Source organism: Podarcis melisellensis, assembly GCF_964234715.1.
Source record: "Podarcis melisellensis genome assembly, chromosome: 8".
Lineage (NCBI taxonomy): Eukaryota > Metazoa > Chordata > Lepidosauria > Squamata > Lacertidae > Podarcis > Podarcis melisellensis.
In genome coordinates this window covers 21450962-21470817 of record NC_138540.1, presented here as the reverse complement: position 1 = coordinate 21470817, position 19856 = coordinate 21450962, and the positions used below count along the sequence as shown (strand labels likewise).

The 19856-nt window shown below is 45.3% G+C and overlaps 2 protein-coding genes across 2 annotated transcripts in view; both read left to right on the top strand.

Annotated features, from left to right (window-relative positions):
• The first annotated feature begins 6216 nt into the window (after positions 1-6216).
• LOC309375719 (actin-related protein T2-like) lies at positions 6217-7499 on the top strand. Its single transcript, XM_081921621.1, has one exon. It carries the CDS (start codon positions 6320-6322, stop codon positions 7418-7420), a length of 1101 nt encoding a protein of 366 aa, XP_081777747.1. The 5' UTR covers positions 6217-6319; the 3' UTR covers positions 7421-7499.
• Positions 7500-8771: 1272 nt separating this feature from the next.
• The window catches only part of SSU72 (SSU72 homolog, RNA polymerase II CTD phosphatase), a 51098-nt gene continuing 40013 nt past the window's right edge, over positions 8772-19856 (top strand). The window contains exon 1 of the mRNA XM_081923911.1: positions 8772-9171. Coding sequence (XP_081780037.1) covers positions 9092-9171 — 80 coding nt within the window. The 5' untranslated portion in view covers positions 8772-9091. The remainder of the gene's footprint in view (positions 9172-19856) is intronic.

Sequence of the window (19856 nt, the reverse complement as noted above, 5' to 3'; positions counted from 1 at the left end):
TGATTTTATATTATTTTTAAAGCTAGGTGACTTCCCTGAGCTGTCAAGTTGGAAGGATATATTCAGGCATAATATGTGTATTATTTAACTTTAAAGATGTGCCCCCCTGTAATTTCCATAACAATATGTTGGAAGCCACCTAGAGTTTTATCTCAGTGTATTATAAAAAGATACTTTGTAATGGGTACAGTGGACGCTCGGATTGCAGACGTGATCCGTGCAGGATGCACGTTCGCAACCCGCAGCAGCGCATCTGTGAACGTGCGGGTTGCGATTCGGTGATTCGGCGCATGTGCAAAGCGTGATTTAGTGCTTCTGCACATGCACGACCACCAAAACCCAGAAGTAATCTGTTCCAGTACTTCTGGGTTTGGGCGGGTCCGTAACCCGAAAAAATGCCACCTGAAATGTCTGTAACCCGAGGTATGACTGTATGCCTTTTTGTATATCTTTGAATAGATATTGTGATAGGAATTCTGAGGTCTTAGATATATCGTAATGTTCATAAGTGTACCAACCAAGCACATACATAGATCAGCACAGGAAGGCCAACCTGGAACCATTTTGATTCCTAAACTGACCAAATGTTTTCTCTGCAAGGTCAAAGTGGGAAACCTCCCCATTGTCTCTTTCCTCACAAATCCTGTCTTAAGGACACATTTAAGATATGAATAGGGTGTGGGCCTGTGCCTGGCCCAGGAACTAAGTATTTATCACTACAAAACAATGTCTGGGCTCCCCAGGCAATCCAATCAAGTAACCTGCCAGACAGGAGATAAACAACAACAGGAGAAAAACAATATTCAACTTTCTGTTTTAGACCGCTTCTTCTGTGATGTATGTTTCTCGGGGTGGTCTTGATCTACAGGGTAGCAATTTCAAAAGTCTTTATAAGGCCTTGCACGCCATTTTTCTGGGTCCCTCCTCTCTCCTGCGGGTGAGGGGAGCACCCTGTTGCAACAGATCAATAAAGATCAAGCTTACTAGCTGCTTTGCTTCTCAATATTCTCTGGTTGGCCTCTGTTATTCTCTCCTACCAATAGAGAACCTATGTAAGGACTCTATGTGGGCTCTTGGATACACCATAAGGGAAAAGGGCAATTTTTATTTACAACAGTATCAATAAAGAAATTTAAAAAGAGAGAATGAGAGCTTAGTGACGCATCCCAGCTGGACAAGAATATTTGCTAGGTGGGGGGCATTGAGGGGGGTGGCTAGGGGAGAATTCCCAGGGCCAGGTAGAGAGGCCTGGGGGCCGCATTTGGCCCCCTGCCCTACGGTGCCCCATCCTTGTCCAAGCCAAATAATTTACTCACAGCGTTCCACCAGTTTCTGAAAAGTTTGCTGCAGCTCTTTGAATTCTTTTCTGTTGGGCAACTTTCTGCACAGAAAGGAGAGATGGAAGCGGAGGTGGAAGGGGGTGGGGGAAGGAGACACAGTAATTCTCCCTCAAACCACACCGAAGCTGCTTTGCGCGTCAGTTTTTGATGGAAACCCTTAATTAGGTTAACGTAGTCACTGTCCTTCCCCAGATGGCCAGCCCTTCGCGTTCCACTGCAGTCTAATTACGGCCATTCCTCAGCTGCCCGCACGGCCGGCTGATTGCATTAAAGGAAGGATGTCCCTGAATATCTTTGATGGGCTTTTTCTTCCTTTTGGTGTTAGCAAAGGCACTTAAATAATGCAGGCAGAGTCTGGGGAGAGAAGAAATCATCACGACACTCTACTGAGGAATTGGGGGGGAAAGCAATGGGTAATTTGAGGAGAAAGGAACAGAGATAGCATTGATTTTAATTTTGTTGTTTTTTAGCCGTTTAGTCATGTCCGACTCTTCGTGACCCCATGGACCAGAGCACGCCAGGCACTCCTGTCTTCCACTGCCTCCCGCAGTTTGGTCAAACTCATGTTGGTAGCTTCGAGAACACTGTCCAACCATCCCGTCCTCTGCCGTCCCCTTCTCCTTGTGCCCTCCATCTTTCCCAACATCAGGGTCTTTTCCAGGGAGTCATCTCTTCTCATGAGGTGGCCAAAGTATTGGAGCCTCAGATTGGAGCTGGCTTTACTGGCTGAGGGAGCCAACGTTTGTCTGCAGACAGTTTTTCCAGGTTATGTGGCCAGCATGACTAAGCCGCTTCTGGCGAAACCAGAGCAGCACATGGAAACGCCATTTACCTTCCCGCTGAAGTGATACCTATTTATCTACTTGCACTTTGACGTGCTTTCAAACTGCTAGGTTGGCAGGATTTAGGGGTAGCTAAATCACAGCCTGCAGGCCGTATGCCCCACCCAGCAAAAAAAAAAAAAAAGATGCTCAATTTTTTAAAAATCACTCTTTAAAAAATATTGACCATTTCCAGGAGTTTCCGACGGTGATACAGTGATGACTGTTTAATCGGGAGGGGGGGGAGGCACACAAAAACCCCTTTGTACTGCCTGCTTCCATACGTCCCGCACTGTGATGCTAAAAGTCCCCCAAGGTTTCCTCCACATAGTTCGTTTCAAAAATGAAAGAAAAAACCGTTACTCTTATAGGTTTACACATTGTGATACAGTGCTGTGATAGCCAAAGGTTTTTCCCCCAAAACCCATCTCCTTCAAAACTGTAATTCATTCTCTCTCTCTCTCTCTCTCTCTCTCTCTCTCTCACACACACACACACACACACCACGTACCATAGAGTTGTAAATTAGAATGGCACCCAAGGGTCATCTAGTCCAACCCCCTGTAATGTAGGAATCACAGCTAAAGAATTGCTGACAGATGACCATCTAACCTCTGTTTCAAAAACTTCTCTTTGTGTGTACATATAGAATTTTAAATAATGTAGAATAACTGATAGGTGAGTCTTCTATTATTTTATTTACTTAAACCATTTATATACAGTGGTACCTCGGGTTACAGACGCTTGAGGATACAGACTCCGCTAACCCATAAATAGTACCTCAGGTTAAGAACTTTACCTCAGGATGAGAACAGAAATTGTGCGCTGGCGGCAGTCAGAGGCCCCATTAGCTAAAGTGGTGCTTCAGGTTAAGAACAGTTTCAGGTTAAGAACGGACCTCTGGAAGGAATTAAGTTCTTAACCCGAGGTACCACTGTACAGCTTGGCTACAATCATCCGTAGAGGGAAGTGAGGGGCAGATGGGGCTCATCAACCTGGGAATGTAGCCCATCTAGGAGAAGGAAAACTCTTATCCTGAACCTCTGCAGCCTGGGATCTTGTAAGTGCAAGAAGAAAATGGAGGGGTGCACCTTTGGGGGTGAAGGAAACTGCTGGAAGGTTGCAGCGCCTGCTGTGGCTGTAGAGACTGATCCAGGAGAGACATGTTTTGTTGCAGCTGGGGCGGATGAAGGCGTCCGGTTGTGCTGCTGCAGATCTACCACGGTGCTTCTTTTTCCTGCGCTCCTCCCAGCAGGCATCTCTCCTCTATTCACTGCTATGGGTGGACGACCTGTCTGTCTTTAGGCAGGGTTGACATTGCCAGCCTTCACGTGACATTCACAGACATCTTTGTAGCACAGGCCTGGTGCCTGAAGCCCTATAGAGCACATCCTTAGGGATGCTGCCATCTGCCATTTTGTGAACATGACCAAGTCCATGTAGGCATTCCTGAGACAGGAGTGTGAACATGCTGGTGAGTGTGGGTTTGGCAGAGCACATCTTTGTTTGAGACTCTGTCCTGCCATGTGCCACCTGACTTAACTAGCATACCCAGGATTATTTGGAAGAAGCTTGAAACCCACCCATCCATCCTTTTTACTGGGCGTTCATGATTATTTGTGCTCATGATGACATTAGGACAGTTTTAAATGACTCTGCTTTCAATGCTGTACATGTTTCAGGGTGTACATACTGCTTTGTTTCCAGAAATGCATGTCCCATAACTTCTGAAACCCTGTAACTTTTAATACCACAAATGTGGTTTTGTGTTTGTGTATCTTCTGTTTTTGTTGAGCTGTTGAGCTGTTATTGTTGTATACCGGTACCTGAAGGAGCATCTCCATTCCCACTGTTTGGCCTGAACACTGAGGTCCAGCGCCGAGGGCCTTCTGGCGGTTCCCTCCCTCTGAGAAGCAAAGTTACAGGGAACCAGGCAGAAGGCCTTCTCAGTAGTGGCACCCGCCGTGTGGAACGCCCTCCCATCTGATGTCAAAGGAATAAACAACTATCTGATGTTTAGAAGACATCTGAAGGCAGCGCTATTTAGGGAAGTTTTTAATGGCTGATGTTTTAATGTACAGTCATCCCTCAGATTAAATACACTTCAGGTTGAGCGCTTTCAGTTTACGCTCCGCGGCGACCTGGAAGTAAGGGAACGTGTTACTTCCGGGTTTCACTGCTCAAAATGATGTCATGTGCATGTGCGGAAGCAGCGAATCGCGACACGCGCAGACGCGGGTTGTGTTCGCTTCAGGATGCAAACGGGGCTCCGGAACGGATCCCGTTTGCATCCAGAGGTACCACTGTATTTTTTTTAATCTCCTGTTGGAAGCCGCCCAGAGTGGCTGGGGAAACCCAGCCAGATGGGTGGGGTGGTATATGTAATAAATGATGATGGTGATGATATTAATTATTAATATTTACTTTTACACCCCCTTCATCCACTCATTACAGGGTGGTTAACAACATAAAAATACAGAGTACATAGCATAATAACAAACAAAAACAATAACCCCACCACAGTTTAAAGATCCATAGATTGTTTAATTAGACAAAGGCCTGGGAGAAGAGGAATGCTTTTGCCTTGCATCTAGAGATAATGTAATGAAGAAGAAGAAGAAGAGTTTGGATTTGATATCCCGCTTTATCACTACCCGAAGGAGTCTCAAAGCAGCTCACAATCTCCTTTCCCTTCCTCCCCCACAACAAACACTCTGTGAGGTGAGTGGGGCTGAGAGACTTCAGAGAAGTGTGACTAGCCCAAGGTCACCCAGCAGCTGAATGTGGAGGAGCGGAGACGCGAACCTGGTTCCCCAGATTACGAGTCCACTGCTTTTAACCACTACACCACAGGAGCCAGGCGAGCTTTCCTGAGGAGACCATCCTGAGGAGTTCCCTTCTAGACAGCAATATTATGGTAACACTGGAGAAGCACCGCAGAACAACTAATACAGTGGAATTATGTGCGAATGTATAGGTCTCCCAGCAACATGCTTATTGTGTCAATGGCACATTGCAGAATATACCAGCAAAACACACGAAGGAGCGCCCATGATAAAGTAAGGGCCCCAAGTAATTTAAGTGGGACAAGTACAAGATAAGTTCACATTCCTGCCAACATTTTTTGATGAAAATTCGGCCTACTGGAAGGTCTCCCAGGCCTGTGCTGCTTTGGGAGGCGTGGTGCAGACTGGAGGAGCCTACCAGAAAGTCATGCCGGCCTCCAATGCATCTGGAGATGCGGTGTGGACCAGAGAAGCCTATTGAATGGTTGACCCAGCCTGTGCAACTTCGGGAGACACTGCGCGGACAAGACCTGCCTCCTCCTCCTCCTCCAGCGCCACAGACAAAAGTGCCATGGCGGAGGGAGGAAGAGGAGAGATGACACATGGGGTGAAGGTAACTTTTCCTTCCGTTTCTTGGTCTTGCAATCTGGTTTGAGCCAACTGACTCGCACCAGAACTGAAAAAAGCCTGCCTTTTGGTCCCACGCTCTGGCGTGGCTGGAGCACAGGAGCCAAAATGGGCATCTGCGATTGGGATCAGAAGCTGGGGTGGCTTCTGTCAATTTGGGATGTCCTGGTTAAATCGGGACACACTTTTTTTGTTTGTTTGTTTTTTTGAAATTAATTTTTATTAAAATTTCCAATAACCAATCCATTAATAATTAAACATCCAATTTGACTTATACATTCTTTTTGACTTCCATCAACCTATCTGACAATTTTCATATTTATCACAACATCTCACATTTCATACATTTATGTTGCACTTTAACAATCCCTATTTTATCTTCTCTTTTAAGCGACATTCCAGTTTATTTTTTCACAGAGCTTCTTGAAATCCAACAAGCGTTATTTCCTGATCACACACAGATTTCATATACTCTGTAAATTTGTTCCAGTCCTCGGTGAATCTCTGACCGCGTTGGTTTCAAATTTTCCCAGTTAATTTGTCCATTTCTGCGTACTCCATTAAATCGGGACACTTGAGAGGTATGAGTTCAGGGTGTAAAGAGAGCTGGAATTTCAAGCGGCTTTGCCTGTTTGTGACGCCAGGATTCTAGAATGTTCTACGGTCAGACGTTGCAGCATCTTTTAGCGATGCCTCATGGAAATCACTGAGCTCTTAGTATTTGGTTTCTTTTGCCAACAGTGCAATGTTGGATCTCAAGCTGCTCCAAACGCCAGCCGTGATCATTGATAATGGATCTGGGTCATGCAAAGCTGGGATCTCAGGGGAGTCTGAACCACGATCGCTTATTACATCCGTTGTTGGACACCTTAAACAGAACAAGGAGGAATACTACATTGGGGAGAAGGCTTTCTCTAAGAATGGTGCCGTGTTGCTGAATTATCCTGTTGAGCGTGGCGTGATTACTTCTTGGGATGACATGGAGAACCTCTGGAAACATATCTATAAACAGGAGCTTAAAGTGAAAGCCAACGAGAGGCCTGTGCTGCTCTCTGAACCACCACTGAATCCACTGTTGAATCGGGAGAGAACAACAGAGATGATGTTTGAACACTTTCAGGTTCCAGCTTTGTACCTCTCGGTCCAAGCCACACTGGCCCTTTACGCGTCCGCACGCACCACTGGGTTGGTGATGGACAGCGGAGATGGAGTAACTCATACTGTCCCCATCTATGAAGGATATTGCCTACCCCACGGAGTGTCCAGACTTGATGTGGCGGGGAGGGACATTACCAATTACCTCGCCAGCCTCCTTTTGGAAAACAGCCAGCCTTCCTTAAGCAGGACCAAGAAAATGATGGTGCAGAGCATCAAAGAGAAGTCCTGCTATGTGGCTTTGGAACCCAAGCAGGAAGCAGAAAGAAAAGCTGAGGTCTTCAAGCTGCCAGATGGAAGCACCATCACACTCAATCTCCACCTCTGCCAAGCACCAGAAATCCTTTTCGTGCCAAAGATCATCGGTATTGAGGCCCTGGGCATCCAAGCCATGATCACCAAGAGCATTAAAAAGTGTGACAGGGATATTTGCAGCCTCCTCTATGGGAACCTGGTCCTCTCAGGCGGATCATCACTTTTCCAGGGTCTAGATGAGAGGATTTTTAAAGAGATAGAACACCAAGTCCCACAGGGGGTTCCGCTGCGAATCATAGCACCTCCAGATACAATGTGCGCTGCCTGGCTGGGAGGATCCATTCTAACTCACCTGGACTCTTTTGTACCCATGTGGATTACCAGTGAGGACTACCAAGAATTTGGTGCGGGTGCAATCCACCGAAAGTGCTTTTAAGAAGGGTGTATACTTATTATTATGATTATAAAGCTGATCTGCAAGATTGTAACTTTAATAAAAGTACAAAGAGTGTTCAGTTCTCCAGTCTCTTTCTCTTTGTGTTTATGAGTGTGACCTTCATCTTATGATAATTATGTTTGTACTGTATTTTGTTCTGAAGGGGCTTTTGAGACAGTGAAAGAATAGCTTTCACTCATTACTCTGAAAAAAGCAGGGGGCGTGAGGGTTTTTTCTTTTTAATTCTCCCAGTTTTCAATTCTTCTCAATGAAAATCAAGAGGGGGAGAAGAACAAATCCAATTTTTCCAAGAATATCCCTTTTTTTCGCCTTCATACACCTTCCTTCACCTTCTGGGCTCTGCCTTAACTCTTGCAATATTTTGTGTGCTTTTCCAGAGTTGGAAGTCTTGTGACACCACAGGCACTCTCTTATAACATCACCAGGCCCTGCATTGTGACATCACTAGCTTTGGGATACTGCCGCCATGGCAACCCTGGGCTGTAACCCTTCCCTAAGAGTCTTGGCGAGGGATACGGGTGGCACTGTGGTGTAAACCACTGAGCCGTGCCAACCTAGCAGTTCAAAAACATGCCAAAAAAGTGCAAGTAGATAACGCGACTGGATTTAACTGTCAGGGGTCCTTTACATTTTTAAGGATCTTGGGAAACTCTTCTGCAAAGGTTCATCAAAAGAGAGAGATCCCTATCGAGAATTTCCAGCACCACCATCCAACTATGTTTTTGATGCCTAATTTTTAACTTTTTAATTGATAATTTTAATATTTATTGTAAAGCACTTAAAGCTTTTGCTTAAGTGCTATATAAATGTTGTTAAACAAAACCAAAATAAAAAATAAATCCCAGCATCCTTTGTGATAAGGCGTAAAAGTTTTAATAACCCTTTCAGTTTTGGAAAAGCCACACATTTCTACCTCAGAGTTAATCCTGCTTTAACTGCCATTTCCTCTGAGAGCCCCTCAGACATGTTTTTGCCTTTCTGAGGATTACATTTCCCAGGTTTCCTGAGTGGAGGGCAAAGCAAACTGGGAAATGTAGTCCTGAGAACAGAAGGACTCTCTACCAGGGAATTTGTTTCATGAGCCTCCCCAACTACAATTCCCAGAAGTCATTGGGGGAAGCAATGACAGTTCAAACTGAGGCGGCGGCTGCTGCTCCCCGCCCCTTTTCAAAAGTTCTCGCTCGGCCCTTTGCCCTTCTATCCGTTTCCATAGAGATATGTAAATATCACTCCGCAGGGGCGCATAAATACCCAACTTCCCGCTCATTGTCGTCGTCGTCATGGGAAACTACGAGAAAGAAGTTGGGGAGGTAAAAAAAAAACCCTTGGCCAGACACTCTGCCTCTCACTTCCGCTTCTCTATGGTTGGAAAGGGAAGGCGAAAAAAGGTCGCAGCGAAAGCAGGCGGGGCGCGGCTCATAGAGCCGGACACGTCGGCCAGCCCCGCCTCTTCCGGTCCCAGTGGACGCCATTTTGTGTATGTGAGAGTGAGAGAGACGAGAAGGGAAGCGCCGCTGCCGCCGCCGCCACCACCGCCTGGGAACCTCATCGCGGGCCCTTCGCTGCCGTCACCCGCTGCCTTTCCCTCTTCGACCCTTCCCCTCCCCAGGCCCCCGCCCCGGCCCCTTCCTCGCCGCCGGGCGTCCAGCCATGCCCTCCTCGCCGCTCCGGGTGGCTGTGGTTTGCTCCAGCAACCAAAACCGCAGCATGGAGGCCCACAATATCCTCAGGTAAAGCAACTTGGGCCTGGGTAGGCCTCGCTCAGCTACCTCACCCCTCTCCAATTCCGTTCTCTGGTTTCCCCTTTGAAGTGAGGTGTGGGGGGGTGTTTGACGCCACATTGGATCAAGGTGGGGCCTCCTCATCCTCGTCGTCGTCGTCACAGTGACGTCACTTAACCCTTACAGTCCCCCCAATTCTCTTGGAAGCGGGAGATAACGTCAAGGAAAGCTCTTCTACATTGGGTGGAATAATTTATGGCAAGGGGCTCCGTGACGTAGATCGAACTCCCAATTTTGTCAAGAAGCCGGGCGATGGATTATTATTATTATTGTAATTATTATATTTCTTAATTGCCCTTCCCTGTAAGGTCACGGGGCGAGTTCCAATAGTGTGAAGATGCCACTTTCAGATTCGGTTAAAACGATTATTGCTTACTGTTAATTGGCTTTAAAAGAGACTTAGGCAAGTTCATGGAGGAGAGCTGTGTCAATGGCTGCCGGTCATGGCGGCCGTTGTCTGCCTCCATAGCTGGAGGCAGTAATGCTTCTGAATGCCAGTAGCAGCAGGGGAGAGTGCTCTTGTGCTCTGGCCCTGCTTGAGGGTTTCCCTTTGGGGCATCTGCTTGGACACTGAGAACAGGGCGCTGGACTAATGGACCATTGGCCTGATCCAGCAGGCTTCCCTTATGTTATTATTTAGGTTCCTTGCCTGCCATCCACCATAAAGTCCTGGGTGTGGGTTGCAGCAGTGTAAACATGCAATACTGAAAATGTTTACAACACTTAACAATAATAAGAATAGAGCGGGGTCTTTTAAAACATATCTCTTAAAGGCCCGGATGAAGAGTACGTTTATCCCACTTTATACCCCTGAGAGGCTCTCAAGACTGTGTTACAAAAATATTTTCACACAATAACAAAGCATTTTAAAATCTGGTATCAAGAATGGAAGTAACACGAGGTTCCTGTGGGGGTGGGATTATTCCTTTCTTCATCCTGGTTCTTCACTGGTGCTGCCCTTGAACCTCTGCCTATTGGGGGAAGAGCCATATCTGATGTTCTCTGACACAAGGGGGTAGGGGCTGATCTGATCACAATGGAGCCAAGTCTTGACTTCTGTTTGTAAAACAATATGTACTCCAGGATGTGTTGTGCAATACATTATACATAAACCAAAATTAAAACAGAACCAAAACACAGCAATCTGGCAAGTAGAACAAAACTGCTTTATGCTTATTTTGTGGGGTGGGGTTTATGTATCATGACAATCCTTGGGAGATTTTGAAAACAAGGCTGTTGCATTATAAGACTATGCAAATATTGAGGGGTGGGATTTCATAATTGTCATTGACATGATTTAATATATTTTTTGTTACAGGGTTTTTATACTGCCCTTCAATAAAACTCATTTTATTTTATTTGAGGCTGTGGCAGCGTCACAGTTCTTGATAAGCTTTATATAAAATGAGAGTGAGGGAAAGAGAAGAGATAGTGTTGATACAATCTTTAAAGGATGTGGTAGTTTCCTTTTCTGTCTCATTTTTACTTCCTCCTCCGATGCCAGCATGTGAATCTTGAAGTAAAGGAACTGCGACCTTATTGTGATTATAGATTCCCCTCCCCACTCTGGTTGAAGGGCTGCAGAAGGAAAAGATGCTGCTCTTGGACCCTTATTTGAGGGCTCTCTACTTGCTGTCATTCTCTTTTTTTCCACCCTTCATATTCACTTAAGGTTCCTAGGTAGGACTGATATGTTTTCATCATGCCTTTTCCCACCCTATGTTCTTGTCATAACTCTTATATTTTTTTTACAAATGTTCAACAATGCTCTGATAGTGAATTGTGGGGGGTGATGTGTACCTGGAGATATGTAGCTAAAAGAGGACAACTGAGAAATGGGAGGGAAGTATCTATCCTTGGGAGGAACCCTTACATTCTCAGGTGTGTAAACAGCCTAGAGAATCCATAGGAAAAGGAAGGGTGGAGTAGAATGGAATGGAATATCCAAGAGAAGGGCAGCTTGACTGGTTGGTTGTCAACGACCCTAAATAGGCGCACTCCTGCCTAAGGGGTGAAGAGACACCACTTCACTTTGTCCTAAGTCCCACTTGTTATCTCCACAATCCTTACAACAACCCTACGATTTGGGTGAATATCATCACATTTTGAATTGCGTGAGCTGAGGAGGGGTGAGAGTGTCTTGCCCAGGGGTAGGCAACCTAAGGCCCATGGGCCAGATCACCTTCTCATTCTGGCCCACGGGGAATCAGCATGTTTTTACATGAGTAGAATGTGTCCTTTTATTCAAAATGCATCTCTGGGTTATTTGTGGGGCATAAGAATTTGTTCATTCCCCCCCCCCCAAAAAATATATATATATAGTCAGGCCCACCACATGGTCTGAGGGGCGGTGGACCAGCCCACGGCTGAAAAAGGTTGCTGACCCCTGGTCTTGCCTAAGGATCTCAGTGAGTGACTGATAGAGAGTAGGCTCAAACCAAGGATTTTTCTTAGCACACTTTCTTAGCCATAACTCTGAACACTTCTGTCCTCCAAACACACAATCCTTACAAAATCCAAGTGTGGTCGCACCACACTCAAGCATTTCTAAACAGACACAAACACAAGCACCTGAGGGATACCCAGCAGCAAGCAACCTACCTGTGGGCTGGAGGCAAGATGTGTGTTTTCATGGGATAATTGCTTTGTGTTTGAGGAACACTTCTGGAAATACTTAATGATATGGAGACTTGCTAGTCTGACTCATTAAGTACTACTCCCCAGACAATGTGGAAGTACCAGGGGTGGGGGAGCAACTCTCAACAAGGAACTGGCTGTAAGGCATTGACTCATGGGGCCATGTAATGCATATTTCTTAGCATTGTAAGCTTTGCTCTGGAGGATTAAGTGTTTAGAAGTTTTCACAGTTTACATATTAAAATATTTGGACATTTTCAGGTTTCATACAGTGGATGTGGGGAATGCAAGGGGGCACTTTACAAACCCCACACATATCCTGTACCTATTCCAGATTCTAGTTGGCATCAAAGGACACGTGTCCCAGAGCCCAGTGTCTTAAATTTGATTGATTTACTCTCAAACAACTTGGTATCATCAGCCATGCTTAACTACAACAGATGCAAATTAGAAATTTTGCTACTCCATGGGTAAGCATATATCAGGCGTCCTCAACCTTGGCCCTCCAGATGTTTTGAGACTACAATTCCCATCATCTCTGACCACTGGTCCTGCTAGCTAGGGATCATTGGAGAGGGAGGGTGTCTACCCTTTTGCTGCTTGAGCATTTGTTCAGTAGCTTGCGTCTGGGTAGCTAATGAATATTATGTTTGTAGTTAGTTAAGTAGGTACCAGTGAACATCTAAGACACTAATTGAAGAAAGAGTGATGTTTTATGTTTAATTAAATGACCCCAGAACTGATGGTCATGTGGTTTTGAGTGGCTCCAAATTTTAGGGTTGATAATATTTAATCCAATAAATGTGTGTATATTCTTTTTGAGTATTCTGAAGTGCTTAAATCCCTCCAATCCTAAACTTCAGGTGAGTGCTGACAGCTGTTGATGTTTAGGATAAGATCCTGATGTTTTGGAGAGATGTGTGTCTGAGCCTCCTGTCTCTTCTTATCACATACCATTTCCTGTAAGGACTCTTTGCTCCTGATGGGTGTCCTCATCAATTTACAAACCGTCTTTTTGTTGCATCTAACCAGATTTGTTGATTATTGGCCTCCTCTGCATAGTGACTGTGTATTTGGCAGCTAGGATCCAAAAATGCTTTGGGTGCATGAGCTTCCCCATATTAGTGCCACCTCCTTCCAAAAGCCCCCTAAGATAGGTCTCTCTGTGGCGTGAAAACTCTTATGAAGGGCAGTTAGTAAAAGCAAATATGGCTTCTCTTTGAAGCATGTGAAAATGCACAGAGGTGGAGTTTGGATTTGGTGAGACAGAATGTGGAAGTTTTTGTCCAGTGCTAGACCTACTAGTTCATTCTGTACAATGGCTGATACTATCACCAAGGGGTTGGCATTTTCTGTTGCCACCTGAAGAAGACTCCTCTCCCTCTGTGGGGGTGCTACAGCCATCCCATACAAGTCTCTTAGCTAATATTTATGCTCAGCTGACCTCTGTACCCTGTATTAGATGAGGCCAGACAGCTCTGTTCTGTAGAGACAGTTGAAGCTGGCTGCCCCCAGGCTTCCTGCTAGCTGGAGGATATCCCAGGAGACAAGCGCCAGTATTACCACTGACTTTCAGGAGGCTCATATTTCACATTATTCATAAAGTGACCTGTCCTGTTGGAAAAAGAAGTTTTGAGTTCTTAGCATTGCTTGCAGATAGCATCATCCTCTGTATGCTTACTCAGAAGTCTCACTTTGTTCAAGGGAGCTTTGTAATAGAGTCTTATCTGCTCACGCAGAAAGTGTTAGTCATTTCTGGCCTGAAAGGAAAAACAAAAGCCAGCTTCTGTATAACTTCTCTTGGGGCCTTGCTTAGGCAACCGGACAGCCTACTGCTCATCACCATGGTCTAATGGGTCTGCTTAGGATTACTGTTATAAAGTCCTCTTCAGACCATTTATCTGCCTTCATCTCCTCACATTTCACCAAAGAACAGCTGCACAGTTCAAGCCAGTTATGGGTGTTAGGATGAGGGCGGGGTTTTCTCCTTGAAGAGGAAGCTGCCTCTTTCGGTGAGAGAATGATTGCTTGTTTACCAGCACTAGCTGACCTTTTTCAGCCATTTGCTCACAGTACAGTATAAGTAGGAAGTACCAGTATCCACCCCCTCCCCATGGCTTTTAGGTGATAAGAACTTACAAAGCGCCAAAGGTCTATTTAGCAAGGATCTATCTGCCCACAGTGACCAACCAGATGGCTCTGGGCAATACAAGACAAGAGGGCATGTCTGTTCTTCAACAACTGGTGTTCAGAGATTCACTGTCTCTGAACCTGGAGATTAACAAATCATAGTTAACCATTAATTACCTAATCTTGCATGAATTTTTAAAATTCCCTGTGGGCCTGCATTCAATCAGGCTGTTTACTCAGTGGGTACAGACTCAGACATTCATTTCCTGGTTTGCTCTGACCATAGGCGGTGTGTTCTCTGAGTTGGGGCAACACCTTTTGTTACACTTGAATCCTGCACTTTTCCCAAAAACTCAGTGAGACAATGTCCATTGTACTCTCTGATCGCTTTTTTCCTTCAGAACCTCTGTGAGGAAGGTTAGGCTGAATACGTGACTGAGCCATAGTCACCTACACCCAGATTTACGACTGAGTTGTCTTGGTCCTAGTCCAACAGTATAATGATCCTTAACTATAGTTAGCTATAGTTAGCACTGTTTCTCAAACCGTGCAGTATATGATTGGCACAACACACCAATAGTTTGACAGAATCAGTGCGCCAGAAGAGGGGTGGTCTACATTGAACCCAAACTTGGTTTTTCCAGTTGTTGATTTGTATGAGAAATGGGCTGTACATTTCATTGTGGTGTCTAGTACTAAATGCAGCCTTGTAATTAAACCTTTAGAAGCTACTGGCCTACACATCCCATCTGCGAAGCCTGCATTTCTCTGCTAGCCATGGAGAAAGGGATGGCTCCTCCTTTGCAGACAACATGGCAACTCAGGGTTCAAAGCTTTGTCTTCTGCTAAGTAGTAGAAAGATAGATTGCTCCATTACTCCAATGCCAGCCCACTTGGATTTTGTGCTGGGTACAGGGCAAAGGGCTCTTTTCTGTCTCTAACATGGAAATCAAGCAGGCTGCAGAAGGAGTGATGGAGCATTCTATTTCTTCTCTGCCTGCCAGTGTGTCCTCTCACCTGCATGGAATTCCTTGCTTCCTGTAGAGACCAGGCTTGTTACTTACAAGATTGTCCCAGTGAACAAGCCAGTTAAACCTGACTGCTTTGAGTCAAGCCTATTTTGTTCCACATCTTTCACGAAACTTAAATAGCCTTGAATCCAATTCCCTAGCTTTCAAGTGCCAGTGGATTGGGCTGCTTATATACTTCAGTGAGAGATTTGGGTTGATACTGGCTCCATCAGAATTCATAGCGATGAGTAGTTGTCACTTCACCCACCACCTACCTATCTGATTTGAGAACATGTGCTTTTCTTGCAGTCCAGATAAACATTAGAAGCACCTTCCATGTACAGGGTGTTCTGTGCTTTCTTACAACAGCTTCAAAGCAAAATGTAAGAGTTTTGTATAAGATGAATCATGTCCCAAAATTTCAAGCTGGTGCCCTTTTAAGCAGATGATGTAAGATTACTTAACATCAGAAGATTTCTATAAATGTCTTAAACTCCATTCTGAGTGGACGTGAGTAGGTTGTGTTTATTGCCACACTAGTTTCTCTACACTGCTATTGCAGGGATTTGTCACATCCCTAGTTTTATGCAGCAAGCTCTCACTAAAAATCCTGGTTATTGCTGTTGTGCCTTCCAGCCTAATTTCTTTGCTTTAGTTTCTGTGGCTCCTTAATTTGGCAGATGCTTGAAGAAAGTGGGCTTGAATTATTGACTGTTTCTCATTCTTTTTTAAAAATCCTGCTCTGCCAAGGAAGATGGCATACATGGATATTCTCCCACTATTCCTCAGAACAACCCAGGCAGGTGGGTTAAGCTGGGATATTCTAACTGGCCACGGTTACCCAGCAAGTTTCATGACTGACTATGGAATTGAACCCAGATCCCTCTGGTCATTTCCAACATGGACCACTCGGTGATCGCCTATGGTAGTTCAGAAGATAATCAAGTTAGCTTTTAAATTGCCACAGCATTATTTTGAATGTTACTGCTGCAGACTAACTGGTGGCTCTTTTTTCCTTTTCTGATGTGTCTTCCAAATCCCAGCTTCTTCACTGGGCAAGAATCATTGGAGACCTGTGCAAATTCAAGGATATTTTTGCTCAGAAATCTATCTTGTCTCACATGTACATGCACATAAACACCCCCCACAAACGTCTATTTACAAATGTATTGTTTAATAGACACTGCCTTGGTGAGCAAAAGGGTAGGACTGTGCAGTCATGAAAACCATTGGTGTAGGGAGCACATACATATCCAATGCCCCATTGTTCCCAGTATCTAGAGGGCAGTGGGTGTCCCTTTTCCCATATCAAAATTTTCCCTGCTTTCTGACCCTTCATTCCTCCCTTGGGATTTGTGTAGAGGCAGAGGTAGGGTGTGTGTGTGTGTGTGTGAGAGAGAGAGAGAGAGAGAGAGAGAGAGAGAGAGAGAGAGAGAGAGAGAGCAAGCAAGCAAGCAAGCAAGCAAGCAAGCAGGGAGTGAAGTCTGTGAGACGAAGGTGTGGGAAGACTTATTGTGTAAATGGAGAATGCTTGTTTTCCACTCCAGACTTGGTTGTTCTTGGACCCTGCTTCCCTCCATGCTGCTTGGTTGCAATTCTTCCCCCTTCTGTGGAATCCTGGTTTTCCTTTTGGACATGGAATTGGGGTACTCTGCACACTTAGCAGCTACTTTTGGGGGGAGGGCTTTGGACGTTCTGCAGGCCCCACCCCTGTGGTGAGTCTCAGGACAATATCTTTCACATAGGGCCTGAACAGTTCTGTCCTCACGCACTAGCTGTATGACAGGCAGCTTGGAAGAATAAGATAACAATGAGTTATACACATAACACTCCGTTGCATCTGATTTGCCTCTGAAAGCTTTGCATAGCTATTTTGGGCTATGACTGTGTCTTTATTTCATCAGGTGAACAGGTTGCTTCACTAGCCTGTTGCACACACAACCCTCTACTGTTCACACTCTAAGCATTCTCTGACACAGAAGGGACTTGCATATTTTAATGTGCCATTTATTCTCTGTGTGTCATTTATTGATTGATTATTGATTTGTATCCTGGCTCTTCATCCAAAGATTCCTTCCCCATTTTTATCTTAACAACCCTGTGAGATACATTGATATTGACTAGCTCAGTACCACCCAGTGAGTTTGTGGCTGAGTGGGGATTTGAGCTAGTAGCCAGCCCTGGACTCACACTACATCTGTAATCACCACACCTGCATAAACAGTGAACATTTATCAGTATATCTAGACCTTTAAATTGTGGATCTTCTGGCTCAGTTTCTACATAATGCTAAATTGTTATTTATGCCAACTTTATTTTTAAACCCAAGCCATGGTTTGAGTTTTCTAATGGGCCACAGGCAAACCAAGGCTTACATTTCATTGTCTGCTTTTCATTTCCACCTTCAGCACTTCATTTGTTCACACTCACCTCCATAATATAAGTAAGGTAAAGGTAAAGGACCCCTGGATGCTTAAGTCCAGTCAAAGAGACTGTGGGGTGTGGCACTCATCTTGCTTCAGGCCAAGGGAAATGTCATTTGTCCACAGACAGCTTTCCGGGTCATGTGACCAGCATGACTAAACTGCTTCTGGCACAACGGAACACCCTGACGGAAGCCAGAGCGCACGGAAATACCATTTATCTTCCCACCACAGTGGTACCTATTTATCCGCTTGCACTGGTATGTTTTCAAACTGCTAGGTTGACAGAAGCTGGGAAAGAGCAATGGGAGCTCACCCCATCACGTGGATTCGAACTGCTGACATTCCAAGCAGCAAGCCCAAGAGGCTCAGTGGTTTAGACCACCGTGCCACCCGCTCCTTCCCATAATATAGTGTCCCAGGGAGATAGAGGAGATGGCTGAAAATAGTTGCCAACTCAGACATTATGCAAAGCCATGTTTTGTAAATCCACTGCAAATCTTGGTGGCCTGTGACAAAACTTGGATGGTGAGCAGCACCATGATTAAGCTTCTTTAACCATGGTTTGGCATGGTGTCTGAATTGAACCACTGTGTCTGTTATGCCAGATCTAACAAAAATGTTTTGGGGGATAAACAGCCAATAATTTACCAGGTGAATCTGTGACACCCACACGTATATAGATTGCTTGACTGACTACTTTGTGCGTGTTTGAAATGTGAATTATAGTACTTCCTTTATAAGCTGTTTGTTATGCCCCTGAAGTAACTAGTTCTGATGTTACTTCAGTGCCAACTTCCACTGTCGGCATGCTTCTATGCCTACAGTTGCTTGCAGATGCGAAGATTTCCTTCTGCACAGATGGACATGAATTGCAGTCTTTGCTTCCTAGGAAGAAGAAATTTTTTAAAGGGCACCAAGTCATCTTGGTTGTCTTCAGCTCCAATTGAAACGGGGCCCTCAGCTTCAAATGCAGCAAGAGAGCATACAAGACACTTGGGAACACACCCACAGGAGCCAAGGGGCCATGTATCTAAAAAGCAGATTGCTTCAAATTGGCGAGGGGTTGGGGAGGTGTAGTTTATAGCACAAAAAGAGCCTGCAGGAAGGAAAGGAGGTTGGCTGTTTTTCTCACAGCTAGGCTCATCGTTAGTGGAACTCTTCTATTAGGGGACAAAGCAGTGGGTGATGCAAAGGTGTTCTATGCTCTCCACCCACCTACTCAGACAGGCCTGTCTTCAAAGACACTGGTCTGCTTCTGATGTGTGGGAAGCCCTAAGGCAGGGGTGGGGTTGGGGGAAACCAATTGCAGCCCAAAGGCCACATTCCCTTTTGAGCCAACTTCCAAGGGCCACATCATAGTAATGGATGGGGCCAGAGGCAAAAGTGGGCAAAATGACAAATGTAAACTTTACCACTCTGCAGTAGGCTAGTTTCTGTACACACTCGCACATCCCTTTCTGCCTTCCATCCTGAACACTGTCAAGCATTACCAGAGTTCAAGGACACATACCATGCAGGCAAAAACACTCAAGGAAGGTGTGAAGCAAGGCCAATGAGGGATGTTGCCTGGGGAGAAAGTCCCTAGAGCTAGACAGAGAGGCCCGACCTGAAGTTCCCCATCCTAAAGGAAGGTAAGCAGGATTCCTGCATTGCAGGGCGTTGGGCTAGATGACTCTTGGGGTCCCTTCCAGCACTACAATTCTATGATTCTGGGGAATACCAGATACAGAAGATGGCGCCTATCAGTCTGAGATTTCTAGGCAGCTCAGTAAATTAAGTGCTGTTCTGCAGATGTCTTTGCTGAGAACTTCCATTGGTCTCCCAAACATCAATTCTAACTTGTTAATTTCTCAGTGAATTTTGCTGTTGTGTGCAGATTGTTTCTCATGCATATCCTTTGCTATTCTTCTGAAACCACCTAACCTTTGGTGTGTGGCTCCAGATTTGCAGTGTGCAATCTGCTGCTCCTGGATAACACAGGCCTTATTGTTAGTGGCGGCTGCTTAAAATCTAACACCAAAGGCGAAACATCATCAGATAAACTTTCTGCAATGTGTGTTTTCAGTTGTCGCAGCAGATGTCCATCTGTAAACCATTCTCGGTGAAGCCTGACTCATCTCTCACGTCCTATAATTAGTCCCATAATTTACATTTGGAATGAGACGCAGTGTTCTCTCTGGATGGCATTCTCAGTTTGTAGAACAGAACTGCATTATGTACTGTGGTGTGGTTAGGAGTGTGAATAAGTGTGTGTTGTGTGGAGGGGGGGAGCAAATGAGCCTTTCATGAGGAATGATTGTTCTCAGTTCTAGGTCGGTTGAATCAGTTTTGGGTGTTGTGCTATACTAAACTCAGTTGGGATCTGGTGGATGAAGAGCATTGCTGGGCTTTGAGTGTGATCATCTGCTGTTGGGAGACGAGCAGTGACTGG

Bases quoted from the DNA above. Each gene is read 5' to 3' on its own strand.
- LOC309375719 (XM_081921621.1), top strand. From the start codon at position 6,320: ATGTTGGATCTCAAGCTGCTCCAAACGCCAGCCGTGATCATTGATAAT.